The sequence below is a fragment of the Equus quagga genome, chromosome 2 (assembly GCF_021613505.1).
Source record: "Equus quagga isolate Etosha38 chromosome 2, UCLA_HA_Equagga_1.0, whole genome shotgun sequence".
NCBI classification, from domain to species: domain Eukaryota; kingdom Metazoa; phylum Chordata; class Mammalia; order Perissodactyla; family Equidae; genus Equus; species Equus quagga.
In genome coordinates, this window is record NC_060268.1 from 114,894,445 (window position 1) to 114,909,979 (window position 15,535).

At 40.2% G+C, this 15,535-nt stretch overlaps 1 protein-coding gene and 1 non-coding gene across 9 annotated transcripts in view; one reads left to right on the forward strand and one right to left on the reverse strand.

Annotated features, from left to right (window-relative positions):
* The first annotated feature begins 2,624 nt into the window (after positions 1-2,624).
* The window catches only part of LOC124235547 (zinc finger protein 180-like), a 118,508-nt gene continuing 105,597 nt past the window's right edge, over positions 2,625-15,535 (forward strand). For 5 of the 8 annotated variants that reach the window (XM_046653735.1, XM_046653731.1, XM_046653734.1 and 2 more), the window contains exons 1-2: positions 2,625-3,144; positions 13,690-13,841. In XM_046653735.1, coding sequence (XP_046509691.1) covers positions 13,774-13,841 — 68 coding nt within the window. In that variant the 5' untranslated portion in view covers positions 2,625-3,144; positions 13,690-13,773. The remainder of the gene's footprint in view (positions 3,145-13,689; positions 13,842-15,535) is intronic. The other 3 variants (XR_006887516.1, XR_006887517.1, XR_006887515.1) reach the window with 3 other exon arrangements.
* On the reverse strand, positions 15,095-15,201 carry LOC124236558 (U6 spliceosomal RNA). The gene has a single exon (XR_006887789.1). It is a non-coding gene; the product is annotated as a U6 spliceosomal RNA (small nuclear RNA).

A 15,535-nucleotide genomic window follows, 5' to 3' on the forward strand; every position in this document is an offset into this window, starting at 1 on the left:
GAAGTGCTGTAAGTGGAAAATATCGTTTCAAAGTTTTAATACAGAAAAGGAATATGAAATATCTCATTGATAATTTTATATATTGATTACATATGACATGATATTTTGGATATGTTGACTCAAATAAAAACATTAAAATTTTATCTCTTTTTACTTTTGTAAACGTGGCTACTAGAAAAATTTAAAATCACCTACGCGGCTCACGTTATATTTGTATTGGACCACACTGCTATAGAGGCAGCCTCCACTCCCACCACATAATGAACTTCTATCCACTGTTACTGCCAAAAGCTGGCCTGTTTTATCTAGTCCCCTGGTGACTATCTAGTGTCCAGGCTTGGGTATCCTATTTTGTTTTGTTGGTGTATCAGAGCCTGATGCCTTCCATTACAGTGTCAATTAACTCCTGAGTCTGGGGTGAATGCTGGGGGCTGTGAGATAAGGCCACACCAAGGAAAGCTCAGGAGATGTGTTAATGTGTTTGGAGTCGAAAGAGGCACTTGCTTCCTTCTCCTTTGATTTGACAATGCTGCCTTGACACAACTTCTCCTCCTGTACCTTTGTGGTTTTTACCCAATTACAGCTTATTTCCACTCTGAAAGCCATCAGGACTTACTTTCATCTACATGACAAGATAGTGGGGCAAGACCTAGACCAGGTGTGATCACTTTCACTGACTGATGGCTACATGCCCAGAGGGGCTGAGGTGGTGTGTGGGGACCCAGGGAAGAACCCTGAAATGTTGAGAAGGGAAGAGCCAGAGGCTGGAATTGAGGTAGAAGAGCTGTGATTGTTACTATATTTCTGCCACTCAAACCAGGGCACCACAAGATGCAATAACCATTACCACCCCAGTCAAAAGCAAAAATAAGTCTCCTCCTTTCAGATTAAATTGTGCATACGAGGTTTTTGTTTCTTTTTTTAAAAAATGTTTATTTTGGAGTAATTTTAAATCTACAGAATAGTTGCAAAGATAGGGAGCTCCTGTATACTCTTCACCATTTCTCCTATACTTAATGTCTGATATAACTATGGCACATTTGTCAAATCTGAGAAATTCACATTGGCACAATACTCTTAAATTACAGACTTTAACCTGATTTTATCATTAATGTCCTTGTACTGTTCTAGGAGCCCATCCGGAATCCCACATTGCACTTAGCATATAAGCTTTTTATACACCAAGATCTCGTCCCATTTTACCATTCACAATGTTTGATTTCTCATTAAAGTATAGGCTCTAGGGTGTTGTTTTTTTTTTGGTGTATGAGTTACGTATAATTCATGTATAAATATCAAAGTTTATTCATACTGGCAGTGCCCACCGGTCAGACTACCAAGGACATACTTATTGTCTGGCAATGAAGGGTTATTAGTTGCTGCAGAGTGGAAGACCTCACACCATGGGGAACCATGGGGTGGGCGTCTCATGAAAGGAGTGCTAAAGCGGGTTTATTATAGTATTTGGACTGGTGTTAGGTGATTTTGGGGAGGGTCCAAGGAAACGGGTCTGTTCTGGATTGGATACTGTTAGAAAGCAGGGGCAATTCAATGATTATCTTAATCTAGAAAGTAGGAGGAATGGAGCAGGGCTAGAGTTGTCAGTGGAAAAGCAGTAGTCACTCGTGTTAGCTGCGGAAAGCTGTTTGGTCATCCTTTTGTGGTTGCACAGTGTCTTTTTTTTTTTTATCTGTTTACGCATGATCAGTCTTATTTTCTTCTTCCATTCTGTCAGAGACCTCATCTGACGTCAATATTCTATGACATTGTTTATGTTCATCAGGGAATCCAGGCCAGCTACGAACCGCGGCTCTTAGGGAGGCTTTTTGCCATAACAGTGCTGCACCTGATGATGATTAAGATGGAAAGCAAAAGGAAGTTGCTTAGCAGCTTTTGCTACAGAAATATGACAACTCTTGGTCCCTGATACAGCTAATTCCGGCTGTGTACATCTGCCTAACTCCTCCTCACCAAGGTCTGGCAAGTCCAACCTGTTCTGTTTAGAGCAAAAACACAGCCTGGACGTAGCACGAACCCAAATGACTTTGAACCGTCTCGAGTTTCCCCAGCAGTAAAGGTCTTGGTGGTGACATCCTCTGTCGCAGCACTTTGTCCCTGAGGACCAGGCCCAAGGCTAAAGTCCTGGCTTTCGGAGGAACGGGAAGGTGGGGCGACTTAACGGTGCGGAGTAGGCGACCTAAGAGCTGGGAGCACAGCCTGCACCCCCTGCTCAAGCTCTGCCCTCGCAGCCGCCTTTTTCGTCTCCGGTTTCTCGGTTCCCTATTTCTTCCTCGGCAGGAAACGACTCTCATTTCTTTTCAAACGATGGTCTTTAATCCACGCGTCCTTTGGGCTCACCGTTTGAGCGCCTCTCGCAGTCAGTATTTTCAGGGGCTCAGGAGCACTCAACACACCCTCCCCTCCAGGATCGCCCGGGTCCCGCCGCGCCCCTCCCGGCACCGCCCCGCCCCGCATGCCCGGCACCGCCCCGCCCCGCCCCGCATGCCCGGCACCGCCCCGCCCCGCATGCCCGGCCGCCCCTGCGCCCGCCGGCCAATCCCCAGCTCCGCTCCCGGTGCGTCACAATGGCGCCCTCGCGGCCCCATCTTTGGCCGGCCGCCGCGGAGGCCCCGCCCTGCCGCGGTCTTTGCGTCTTTCCGGCTTCGTCCTGGAAGTAGGACAGTGCTGCATCTTCCAGGAGAAGAAGCTAGGGGTTTGGCGAGAACCTGGAAGCAGAGCCGGGCCGCGGGGACCTGGGGCTGCTGCTCCCGGGTGCTGGGGTGGAGGGCCGAGTAGCGACCGGGCACGCAGGGGCTTCCGGAAGGGCCGCGTGCGCACGACGAGCGGGAGTTGTGGACTCGGGCCTGCCGCGCGCCTCACTCCGCCCCTCGGGAGCCCCGCTCAGGGCGCGCCGCCAGGGGTTTCCATGGTGATGGTAAACAAGCCTCAACTGCATCAGCTACAAATGCCAAGTCCCCCGCGTTCCACCCTCCTCTAGGTGCTCAGGGAAACGACCGAGGCGCCGGGTGTGAGGAAGAGCGGGAGCGCAGAGACTCGGAGCCCGAGGTGAGGGGCGGGACGGACGGCGAGTCCGAAGCCGAGGGCCGCGCACCCGGAACCAACTGGGGACTGAGCCCTCTCGGGGTGAGCACGGACAGGCCGAGATTTGGGATGGGGCAGGGGGAGTCCTTGCGGAGGGAGCCAAGAGGATCCTTAGCTCTAGTCGGGGAGTCGCCAGCCCACCTGGGGAGACCGAGACAAGGAGAGCCAGAAGGGGCCGAGTTTGAGGACTCCCTTCCCTTAGGGCAGGGATGTCGGGCGAGTCCTGGACGGGTGGTAATCCCAGGATCTGGAAGGATGAGACATCTGCACCAGCCTTCAAGAACCCCTTTAAGGGTATTGAGACGTGGTGGGAAAGAGGCTCTTTTTACTTTAGTTTTATTTTCTTTTATTTCTTAAGGCAATATACTCACATATTTAAATTCACAATTTTGTACAAGGCTTTGTTACTCAAAACCTCTTCTCTCCATTTCCTGCTTCCTGCGGAAATATTTTCAAACCTTTGGACTTCCTCAGAAGTTTAATTTCTTCCTATTGTATTTGCATCTCTTCTCTGTGCTCTTCCTTCATCAGCTTCACTGAATTTGAATACTTCGATCTGAAGTATTTCCTCATTGATTTCCTTTGCTTCCTGGTCATTTTGCTGCTGCATGTACGTGCTCAGCCATTTGTTTTTCTTTCCCTTTTTCTAGTCGTACCCTTGACTACATTTTGCACTGGTTCCTTTTTATTTTGGTGAGGAAGATTGACTTTGAGCTAACATTTGTTGCCAATCCTCCTCTTTTTGCTCAAGGAAGACTGTCACTGAGCCAACATCTGTGCAAGTCTTCCTTTATTTTTCATGTGGGATGCCGCCACAGCGTGGCTTGATGAGCCGTGTGTAGGTCCATACTGGGACAAACCCCTGAACCCAAAGCCACCAAAGCAGAGTGGGTGAACCTAACTACTGTGCCACCAGGCTTTTTGACACCTCATCTTGGAATGAGCCTAAATTCAGCAGGTTGTAGGGGTGGGTCCAGGGCTTTGTCTCAGGCTCATGTCTTTTCTTTTTGATCAAGATTTTTGTGTGTAGTTATTTTTTTCCCTTTTTTTTTTTGAGGAAGACTGGCCCTGAGCTAACATCCATGTCCATCTTCCTCCACTTTATACGTGGGATGCCTATCATAGCATGGCTTTTGCCAAATGGTGCCATGTCTGCACCCAGGATCCGAACTGGCGAACCCCTGGCCTCCGAGAAGCGGAACATGTGAACTTAACCGCTGTGCCACCGGGCTGGCCCCTTTTCCCATTTTAAAAATAAGAGATATGACATATAAGAGAGAAATTATAAAACCTATCTCGAAGGTGTAAAGAATACTATTCAACTCAAGATCTGTGTCTCCATCACTAATCTTAAGAGAACTTAATAGAACTCTACGCTTATGACCTTTTTTGTAGTTCCAGTCATCACAGCTCCCTCCCCGTCACTGTCTTGAATTTTAGCCTTGTCAGTTACTTGCTTTTCTTTATAATTACACTAAAATTGTATGTATCCCAGGAAAAAATGTATTGAATAGTTTTGCATGTACTTGGATTCTATATAGAAGTTGTTTTATACTCTATGTTTTCTTCATTGCCTTTCTTTTGTTAGTCAACCTTGTCTGTTGTCTTCAAAGGATCATTCCAAGACCAAGCATACAGCTATAGTATTTTTTAGCTGTTTTATAGTATCCCATTTAACAAGCAGGCAATAATTTTTTTCTCCACTATTCTATTCAAGGACGTATTGGTTTTCAGTTTGGGTTATTATAAACAGTGGTGCTTTGAACCAGCAGGTGGTGGCCAGAGGGCACATCTGCCAGACATACTTTAGGCTCTATACCTGGGATCGAATTCCTGAGTCATAGGGTTTGCCCACTTCATCATATAAGGACACTTTCTAAAATAGTTGTACAGTTTACCACCTTAACCCCAGTGGGATTGCTATATTATATAGTGAGTAAATATTACACTTTATAAGAAATTACCACATTTTTCCAGTGTCTGTCCTACTTTACATTCCCATTAGCATTGCATAAGAATTCCAGTTGCTTTGCATCTTCAACTAGCACTTGGTATTGTCAACTTAAAAATTTTAAAATATTTATTTTAGCCATTCTATAGGGGTACATACCATATTTTATCCTGGCTTTAATTTACATTTCACTAATGGCTAATAATGTTGATTATCTTTTCATGAGCTTATTTGTCATCCCAATATCCCCTTTGTAAAATATCTGGTCAAATGTTTTCCCATTTTAAAAAATTGGGTTGTTTCCTTCCTGTTGAGTTTTGACAGTTCTTTATACTTTGTAAATATAGGTTCAGATGTGTAATTTACAAAATTTTCTTCCAGTTTGTAGTTTATCTTCTCTTAACAGTGTTGCAGAGCAAAAGTTTTTAATTTTGATGAAGCCAAGTTTGTCAGTTTTTTCCTTTATTGATCTTGCTTTTGGTGTTACATCTAAGACCTCTTTGTGTAACACTAGGTCTTGAAGATTTTTCACCTATATTTTTTTTTTTAAAAGTTTTACACTTTTAGATTTACATATAGATGTAAGATTCATTTTGAGTTTTTTTGTTTTTGTTTTTTAATGAGGTGTGATATGTATATACAATATGGGTATACAATTGTTCCAGCACCATTTGTTAAAGAGACTATTTTCTCCACTGAATTGCCTTTGCTCCACTGTAAAAAATCAAGTGGCCATATTTGTGTGGGTCTAGATCTGGACTCTTTAGTCTGTTCTGTTGATTTATATGTGTATTGTTTCATCAATAACTGTACTGTCTTCATTGTAACTTTATGCTGATTTCTAAAATTGTGTAGTAGGAGTTCAACTTTATTCACCTTTTTCAAAATTGTTTGGCTATTCTAGTTCCTTTGCCTTTCCGTATAAATTTTAGATTAAGTTTGTCTATTTCTCTCAAAAATATTGCTGGGATTTTGATAGGAAATGTGTCAAACCTGTGTGTCATTTTGAAGGGGAATTGACATCTGTCTTTACTATGGTGAGTCTTTCAATTTGTGAACACAATATGTTCGTTTACTTAGATCTTCTGGGATTTCTTTCATAAGCATTTATAATTTGTAGTATACAAGCCCTGCATATGTTTTGTTAGATTTGTTAGCTACCTAAGGTATTTTAATTTTTTGAGCTATCATAACTGGTATTATATTTTTAATTTAAATTTCCACATGTTTTATTGCTAGTATGTAGAAATATAATTGATTTTTATGTTGATCTTGTTGTTAGTCTTATGTGCTTAACTTATTAGTTCGAGGAATTTTTTTGTACGTTTCTTGGGGTTTTTTATGTGGCACACCGTGCCATTTGCAGGTAGAGGTAGTTGTACGTCTTCTGTTCCAATCCATATGCCTTTTATTTCCTTTTCTTGTCTTTCTTCACTGAGTAGGACTTACAGTACGATGTGGAATTAGAGTGGTGAAGTGGACGTCCTTGTCTTCTTCCTAGTCTTAGGGAGGAGCGTGCAGTTTTTCTCCATTATGTGTGTTAGCTGTAGTTTTTATAGATGCTCTTTATCAAGTTGAAGTGGTTCCCCTCCATTTCCAACTTGCTGAGAGTTTTTATCATGAGTGGGATGTTGCATTTTGTCAAATTTTTTTGTGTCAGTTCATATGATCATATAATTCCTCTTTAACCTGATGACGTGCTGCATTACATTGATTTTCAAATGTTGAACCAGGCTTGCATATTCCAAACTTTACTTGGTCGTGGTGTATAATTGTTTTTCTGTATTACTGAATTCTATTTGATAATATTTTCTGAAGGATTTAGCATCTGTATTTATGAGGGATATTGGTCTAGTTTTTCTTTGTTTTTCCCATGTCTTTGGGTTTGGTGTCAGGGTATAATACTGACCTCATTAAATGACCTGGAGAAGTGTTTCCTCCTCTTCTGTTTTCTGAAAGAGATTGTTTAAAGTTGGTTTTAGTTCTCCTTTAAATATTTGGTATAGCTTTCCAGTGAAACCATCTGAGTCTGGAGATTTTGGGGAGAGTTTTAAATTACAAATTCAATTTCTTTAATAATTATAGGGCTATTCAAATTATTTGGGTTGGGTGAGCTGTGGTAGTAGCTTTTTGAGGAATTGGTACATTTCATCTAAGTTGCCAAATTTATGTGAGTAGAGTTCTTTATAGTTTTCCCATGTTACTCTTTGAGGTTGTTTTGCCAAAATTGGAATATTTTCAGTCACTATTTCTTTGGATACTTTCCAGCCCCACATTCTTTTTCCTTCCCTTCTGGAACTCCCATGACATGAATGTCAGGTCTTTTGCTACAGTTCCACAGGTTCCTGAGGCTCTGTTCGTTTTTGTTGCTCTATTTTCTCTCTGTCATTCAGATCGAGTAGTATTTATTGTTCTGTGTTCAAGTTCCCTGATTTTTTTACCCCTCAATTGGCTCCACTCTGCTTTTGAGCTCATCTAGTGAGTTTTTTATTTTGGTGATTAAATTTTTTAGTTCTAGAATTTCTACTTGGTTCTTTAAATCTTCTTTTTCTTTGCTGTGTTGTACTTTTTCAGTTGTTTCAAACACGTTCTTAATTGCTCATTGAAGCATTTTTGTGATGGCTGCTTTAAAATGCCTGTCAGGTATTCCAGATGTTGGTGTTGATGTCTTTTTGGTTTTCTTTTCTCATTCAAGTGGGTATTTTCCTGGTTCTTGGTGTGGTGATTTTTTTTTTATTGGATCCTGGACATTTTGAGCAATTTCATGAGACTTACTTAAATCTGTTTTTAGCAGGTCTTCTCTGACGCCACACTGGCAAGGGAAAGGAATGTGCTATTTCATTACTGCCAGGTAGGGTGGAAGTCCAGTTTCTCTTCTTGGCCTCTGTTGACAGTCTGGGAATGGGGAATGGGAGGGTGCCTCATTCTAGTGGACTGGGGTGGCTGTCAGGTTTCCTACTGGACCTTAAATGACAGCACCTTGGCCGGGAGGGTGAGATGTGCTGTGTTGCAGCCTGGTGAGGCTGCACTTCTTATTAGGCTTTGCTAATAAGGCTAATAATATGGGTGGGGATGGCGTCACACTTCTTTTCTGTGGAGTTTGGCCAGAGTAGGGTGGTTATTGTCTAAAGGTTTTTTTGTCTTGCAGGGTTGCCCCTTTCCTCATCCTTTGGCTCGAAAGAGCAGGCTTCTCTTAGGCTTTTAAAAATCTGTACCTATTGACATTTTCAGATTGCTGGCTTCTCTAACACTCAGTCTGGAATATATAAGGCAAAAAGAAAACCCAGGGAACTCAACATGTAATTTCCTGGATTCCGAGATCCTGTCTTGGTCTCCCATTTTCTTTCCACCTTTGTTTTGTTATGTTTATTTATATAATGTTCAGGATATTTATCTGTACTTAGTAGATATGAAGTAGTATTTACTTCATCTTATCCTGAACTGGAGCTTTGCCTTCACTTTTGAAAGATATTTTTGCTATCTCTAGAATTAGACAGTTTTTTCTTTTCAGTACTTTAAAGTTGTCACTCTACTGTTTTCTCTTTTGGATTGTTTCCAGTGAGAAATCTGATCTCGTCTTTATGTATGTTCTTTAACATGTTAGTTTTTTCTGACTGATTTAATTTTTTTGTTTTTGAGGAAGATTAGCCCTGAGCTAACATCTGCCGCCAATCCTCCTCTTTTTGCTGAGGAAGACTGGCCCTGAGCTAACATTCATGCCCATCTTCCTCCACTTTATTATGTGGGACGCCTGCCACAGCATGGCTTGCCAAGCGGTGCCATGTCTGTACCCAGAATCCAAACCGGCAAACCCTGGGCCGCCAAAGCGGAATGTGTGCACTTAACCACTGTGCTACCAGGCCAGCCCCTAATTTTTTTTTTTAAAGATTGGCACCCGAGCTAACGTCTGTTCCCAATCTTTTTTTTTCCCTTCTTCTTCTCCCCAAAGCCCCCCAGTACTTAGTTGTAGATTCTAGTTGTGAGTGCCGCTGGTTGTGTTATGTGGGATGCTGCCTCAGCATGGCCTGGTGAGCGGTGCCACGTTCCGGCCCAGGATCCTAACAAGTGAAACCCTTGGCCGCCAAAGTAGAGTGCGCCAACTTAACCACTCAGCCATGGGGCCGGCCCCAACCTTTTTTTTAATCATTTGTCTTGAACAATTTGATTATGGTATTCTTTGGTATAGTTTTCTTCATGTTTCTTTTGTTTAGGGTTTGTTGAGCTTCTTGGAACTGTAGGTTTGTAGTTCTTTGTAAGTGTGGAAAGTTTTAGGCCATCATTTCTTCAGATGTTTTTTCTGTCCCCTCCTCCAGTTGTCTATCTATTAGTCTGCTTAAAGTCATCGCACAGCTCACAGATGTTCTTTCCATTTTGCGGGTTGAGAAATGAACTTCATTGTCTTTAAGTTCACTAATCTTTTCTTCTGCAATGTCTGATCTGTTCTTCATTCCATCTAAGTATTTTTCATCTCAGACATTATAGTTTTTATTTCTAAAAGTTTGACTTGGGTGTTTTTATATCTTTCATGCCTGAACTTAACTTTTTGAACACATAGAGTACAGTTATAGTAATTCTGCTTAAGTCCTTTTCTGCTAATTCTTAGATCTGTGTCAGTTGTGGGTCAGTTTCAATTCATTCATTATTCTCTCTGTTATAGATCATATTTTCTTGCCTGTTTTCGTGCTTGGTAATCTTTTATTGGATATTAGGCACTGTGAATTTTACTTTGTTGAGTGCTGGATATTTTGTATTCCTGTAAATCTTTTTGAGCTTTATTCTGGGATATAGTTAAGTTACTTGAAAACAGTTTGATTGTTTTTGGTATTCATTTTTGTGAGATTTGTTAGGCAGGTCCAAGGCAGGGCTCAGTCTAGCGTTAGTTATTCCCTACTACTGAGGCAAGATCTTCCTGAGTACTCTACCCAATGGGCCATGAATTATGAAGTTTTCCTGTCTGCTACCTTGGGACAGGCACTATTCAAGGCCCTGGGTGAGCACTAGTCACTGTTCCCTCAAATGCTTTTGAATGGTTCTTTCCCCAGACTTGGGTAGTTTCCTTACATAGACATGCTGATCAGCGCTCTGCCAGTTGCTCAAGGGGGAACCTCTGCAGATCTCTGGAGTTTTCTCTCCTTGTAGCTCTCTCCTCTCTGGTAGTCTGTTCTGTGAACGCTAGCTGCCTTGGTCTCCCTGGACTCTCAGATCTCTCTCTTCAACTGAGGGGGTCCACCAGACTCTGCCTCAGTTTTTTCTCCTAGCAACACAGTCTGAAAACTTGTCAAGGCAGTGAGTTGGGGCAATTGTAGGACTCATATCAGCCCTCATAGCCTAGTGGTTAAAGGTTGGTGCTCACCACTTTGGCGGCCCGGGTTTGCTTCCTGGTCATAGAACCACACCCATGTGTCAGTTGCCATGCTGTGGTAGCAGCTCTAATAGAAGAACTGGAACGACTTACAACTAGTATATACAACATGTACTGAGGCTTTGGGGAGGAAAAAGAAAAAAATTTTAGGGCTCATCTCATTTGTTTTCTTTCTCTCCTTTGTTTGATGTCCATTGTCTTGGAACATTGTTTTCCCTATGTTTTGTCAATTTTTTTGATCATTTCAGGTGGGAAGGTTAATCTGGTCCCTCATACTTACTCCATCTTGCCTAGCAGTGGAAGTCCTCTGTATTTTGTTTTTATTTTTTACGTAAATCTTTTTGTTATTTATCTGTTTTAAAATTTGGACTGGAGTACAGAATGGTGAATGAATATTTTTTTCTTAGTTTTATAACACTCTGTGGTCCATTTTGTTATATTTATGCATTTATTCCCTTTTTTTAAATTTTATTTTTTTGATTTTTTTTTTTTTTGAGAAAGATTAGCCCTGAGCTAACATCTGCTGCCAATGCCCCTCTTTTTGCTGAGGAAGACTGGCCCTGAGCTAACGTCTGTGCCCATCTTCCTCTACTTTATATGTGGGATGCCTATCACAGCATGGCTTGCCAAGTGGTGCCATGTCTGCACCCAGGATCCAAACTGGCGAACCCTGGGCCGCCGAAGCAGAACATGCGAACTTAACCACTGTACCACTGGGCCGGCCTCGTGTTTATTCCATTTAATCCCCATTTCCTATTTCCGTTCTCTGACCTCATGGCAACAATTCTAATTTGTATTATGTATGTCCTTTTATTTGTATGTGAATTTATGTATATAATTTGTATATACATATTATGTATATATATGTATTATATGCATATATATACATACAAATTATGTATATAACTTGTTTTCTGAGCATGTATTTGCAATGCACATAACTAACCTGCTGGTGAATTTGTTCATTTGTCCCCCAGCACAATATTTTCACATCTAAACATGTTGGTATGTGATAGTTATTCCATTCAGACTGCTGCTTACTGATGCCTGCTCATCTACCACTATAATGTGCCTTCCCACATTTCACTTACAAGCAGGATTGCTAGCTCATAGTTTATGCATGCACATATCCTGCCTCCTGCTATTCAGTATATCCCATATGGAAATTATTTACAATCTTAATTTTAGAATTTTATTTTATTTTTAAAAATCTATATTAATTTAGACTTAGCAATACATTGTATACTTTTCTTCTATAACTATTGTTTATTTGCATCATATTTTCCTTTTACAATCAGTTTTTTATTTTGATAGATTATATCCTCTAATAATTCTTAAAAATAGTATTCATGGATCAAAATAAATCTGCATTTAGGCCTTATTGGTTAATTTATTTTCTAATTGAGAATTTTAGGATAAAAATTATATTCCCTTAGTGTGTGGAACTCACTGCTCTCTTGTATTCTTGCAAACATTGTTGCTGATGTGATTCTGCTTCCTTTCTAGAACTGTCAAAAATTTTGATTTTCTAAGGGTGGTTTAAAAAATTGTGATATATTCTTCATTTTTTATTTTAACCAAAATTTGTTATAAGGATAAAGCAGATGGTTGCTTATGACCACAAGGCATTAGAGCAGTTATTTTGCTGGTTCTGTTAATCATAACAATTATTAAAGCCACAGACAGGAGTTAAAAATTAGAAGGTTTGATTGTCAAGGTGAATTCCAGCTTCCATCATTAGTCACACTCCATATAAATATGCCTCCTATCACAAACAAGTAAACCAGTATTATTGGTTAAATGTAAGAGGTTATTAGAACTAAGACTATTACAGAGGAGTTCCTTATAATCAAATTACCAAATTTTATCATGACATTATAAGGCACCTGTGCCTTAACTTGACAATATTTGTATTCCCAGTATGTTCAAGGCATCTGAATCATATTTATCCTCCTTCTTTAGTCATATAGTAATACATATAATATATGGACTCATATTTTCCTCCAATTTGGAGAAATTATCTTACTATTCTTGGAGTATTACCCCCAATTTATTCTCTTTTTTCTCCTTCTAGAACATTCAGTTGGTTACTAGAAATTATATTAGAAATTATAACCAATACTAAATACTAAACTCCCAATACTAAAGCTCACACTTTTTTCTTTTGCTCCACATTTGAGATCATTGACTAGGTCTTCCAGTTCACCATTTCACTCTACAAATTTTCCTCTGTTCTCCTACTTCCTTAATATTGTAAGCATTTTCTTTTTCAGATTTTGACACTTTTTAATATCCAAGACGAATTGTTCTTTTTCACTAAGGATATTTCTTCTTTTACAGGTTGTCCTAATCGCTCATATTTCTCTGCATATATTAGGCGTACATCTTTCAAAATCTCCTATTTGCTGTATTGGCTTAGTTTTCTTCAGTTAGCCTTTGTTTTTTCAGTTGGGTGATGCTCTTTGGGGTGTTGGTTATCCTCAGATGTTGTGTGAGAGTCTCTGCTGGCCTGACTCTAAGTACTCTATTTATCTACACCCTTTATGGGTAATAGGATGGGATGTGGTGTGGGTTATGGGTGCCAGGAGATGATAATGATGTGGGGTTCCAAAATTATCCTGGCTCCTGCCAGACACCAAGGACACTTTACTGCCTCACTGGTCACACTCACTGTGCCAGCCTAGGAGTGGACCCACAGCTGCTTTCCAGCCCTCTGAACACAAAGAGAAGGGAGCCCAGAACTCGGACTGTTCCTGGAGCTTCTTGCATCCTTTCCACCTGTCGTGTCCTATAGGTTCGGGATCATGGATCTAACTCTGTGGTCATTCCATCTTTACTGAATTACTCAAAATTCCATGTCCACTGAGGGTGACCCTTCTCATTTCCCAGCAATGGTACCCATTTATATTTTTGAAATATCTTTTGTCATTTTTCTAGGTTTTTTGGTCAGAGGGCCTACTGCAATATGTGTTCTGAGTGCCGTTTTGATTTTGTTTAATTGTGCACACTTAGTAATAGTTCAATTGTGCACACTCTATTAGTAGTATTAGATAATGCTTGTAGGTGGGATGAGGGTATTTGTACAAGCTTTGGAATCAGAGAGACTTGGGGTTAAATCTCACTTTTAAAACACATTTGGTATTCTTAAGTCTCTCTATATAATTTCAGTCATTATTACCTTCCTCCTCTATAACTGTGGGGAAAGTGATGCTTATTACATATCCTTGTTTTATATATTAAATGAAAAATTATGTTGTTTTTGCTTTGTTTTCAGCCATAAAATGTTGTAGCCAAGCTAGTTTGATGCCTGCCCTGTCAAGTGTCCCTGATGCTTGGTCCTTAAGGCGATGGAGGATTGATGACCAGCTCACCCTGGTGCTGTCTGCTGAGATGTGCAGAATTTCCAAAATTGAAGATGGGCATCAGGTGATCATTTCATCTTTTGTTAACTTTAATGGGAAGATTATATCAAATGGCCCTGAAAAAAGACGGAGGAACCATGGGACACAGGTATATTGAAGTATTCAAGTCCCATAGAACTGAAGCAGGTGGATATTGAAGCATAGTGACACATAAAGTATTAGTCAAGACAGCTCAAGTTGATACAGCTAGTTTTATAGGAAAATTCCACTGATTTCAGTCTAACCTTATATAGGGAACCCAGGAACAATGAACTGCTGCTATTACAGAAGTGGAAGCTGTGTAACACATTCGTGCCATGAACTTGGGAAATCAGTACTTAAAAAAAATTTTCTTTTCGGTGTTTTGTAATGCCTCAAAGTACTTCTTGCATTGTTAGCTTATTTCAATTTATATTGTAGTAGAATACCTTAGCACTATATGTATATACTGAAGAAATTTCAGTTATGTGAAATACAACTTTTATACCATGTTGTTCTAAACACATTCGAGAAACGTGCTTTTGAAAAATTAGTTTAAATACTAATACTGTAAGGTTCTGGTCTTTGTGATTATATGAAATTGTGAAGCCTTAATTTAAAGCTCTCTTTTTACTGTTCATTTTAGATGTGTTTTGCTAAGTGAAACATTTAACTAAAATTTTTGTTATCAAATTAAAATAAATTATTTTTTACAGAAAAGCTCACAGGACTCAGGATATAGACATACTTGTGGCCAAGATTTATTACAGCATAAGGATGCAAAGGGAAAAAAGATGCATGGGGTGAAGTCCAGAGGAAGCCAGACGTGAGCTTCCCAGAGTCTCTCTTAGTGGAATCACACAGGATGCACTAATTCCCCCAGCAACAAGTTGCAACAACTTGTGTGAAGTGTTCTCTACCAGGGGAGCTCACCAGAGACTAGGAGTCCTGGGTCTTTCTCGGGGGTCCGTTATGGAGGCACAGAGTGTCTGTGTGACTGATGGCAGTCACTGAAATTCCAGATGCCCAGAAGGAAAGCAGGTGTTCAGCATATACCACATTGTTTGTTGATTTAGGCACAGTAAGCCACTCTTATGATTTAGGGAAAGTTTAAATGAGTGTGGGCAGCTGTTTATCAGGCCCGTTCTCAGGTGCCAGCCAAGGGCCAGCCTTGTAAGCAGGCCTTTCTTTTTTTTTTTTTTTTGTTTTTGAATTGTTAATACCATTTTTTTTTTTTTTTTTTTTTTTTTTTTTATTAATGTTATGATAGATTACAACCTTGTGAGATTTCAGTTGTACAAAAATATGGAACGCTTCACGAATTTGCGTGTCATCCTTGCGCAGGGGCCATGCTAATCTTCTCTGTATCGTTCCAATTTTAGTATATGTGCTGCCGAAGCGAGCATGTAAGCAGGCCTTTCTAAGGACAGTAGGCTCAGGCCTGCTATGTTAACTCTTTTTGGCATGAAACATAAATGGCATAAGCATACCAATTAAATGACAGAGATTGTTAGATGTATTTAAAAAAAGACTCAATATCTATAAGAAAGTCTATATAGATCATTTTAAAGATAAAGAGAAGGAAAAGGATATAACGTGCAAACAGTAAACAAAAGAAGCCTGAAGTGACTGTATTGATATCAGATGAAGTAGACTTCTGAACCATGAAAATTACCAGAGATAAAGAGAAGCAGTATATAATGAAAGAAAGAACTGAATAGCCAAAACTGTTTTGAAAAA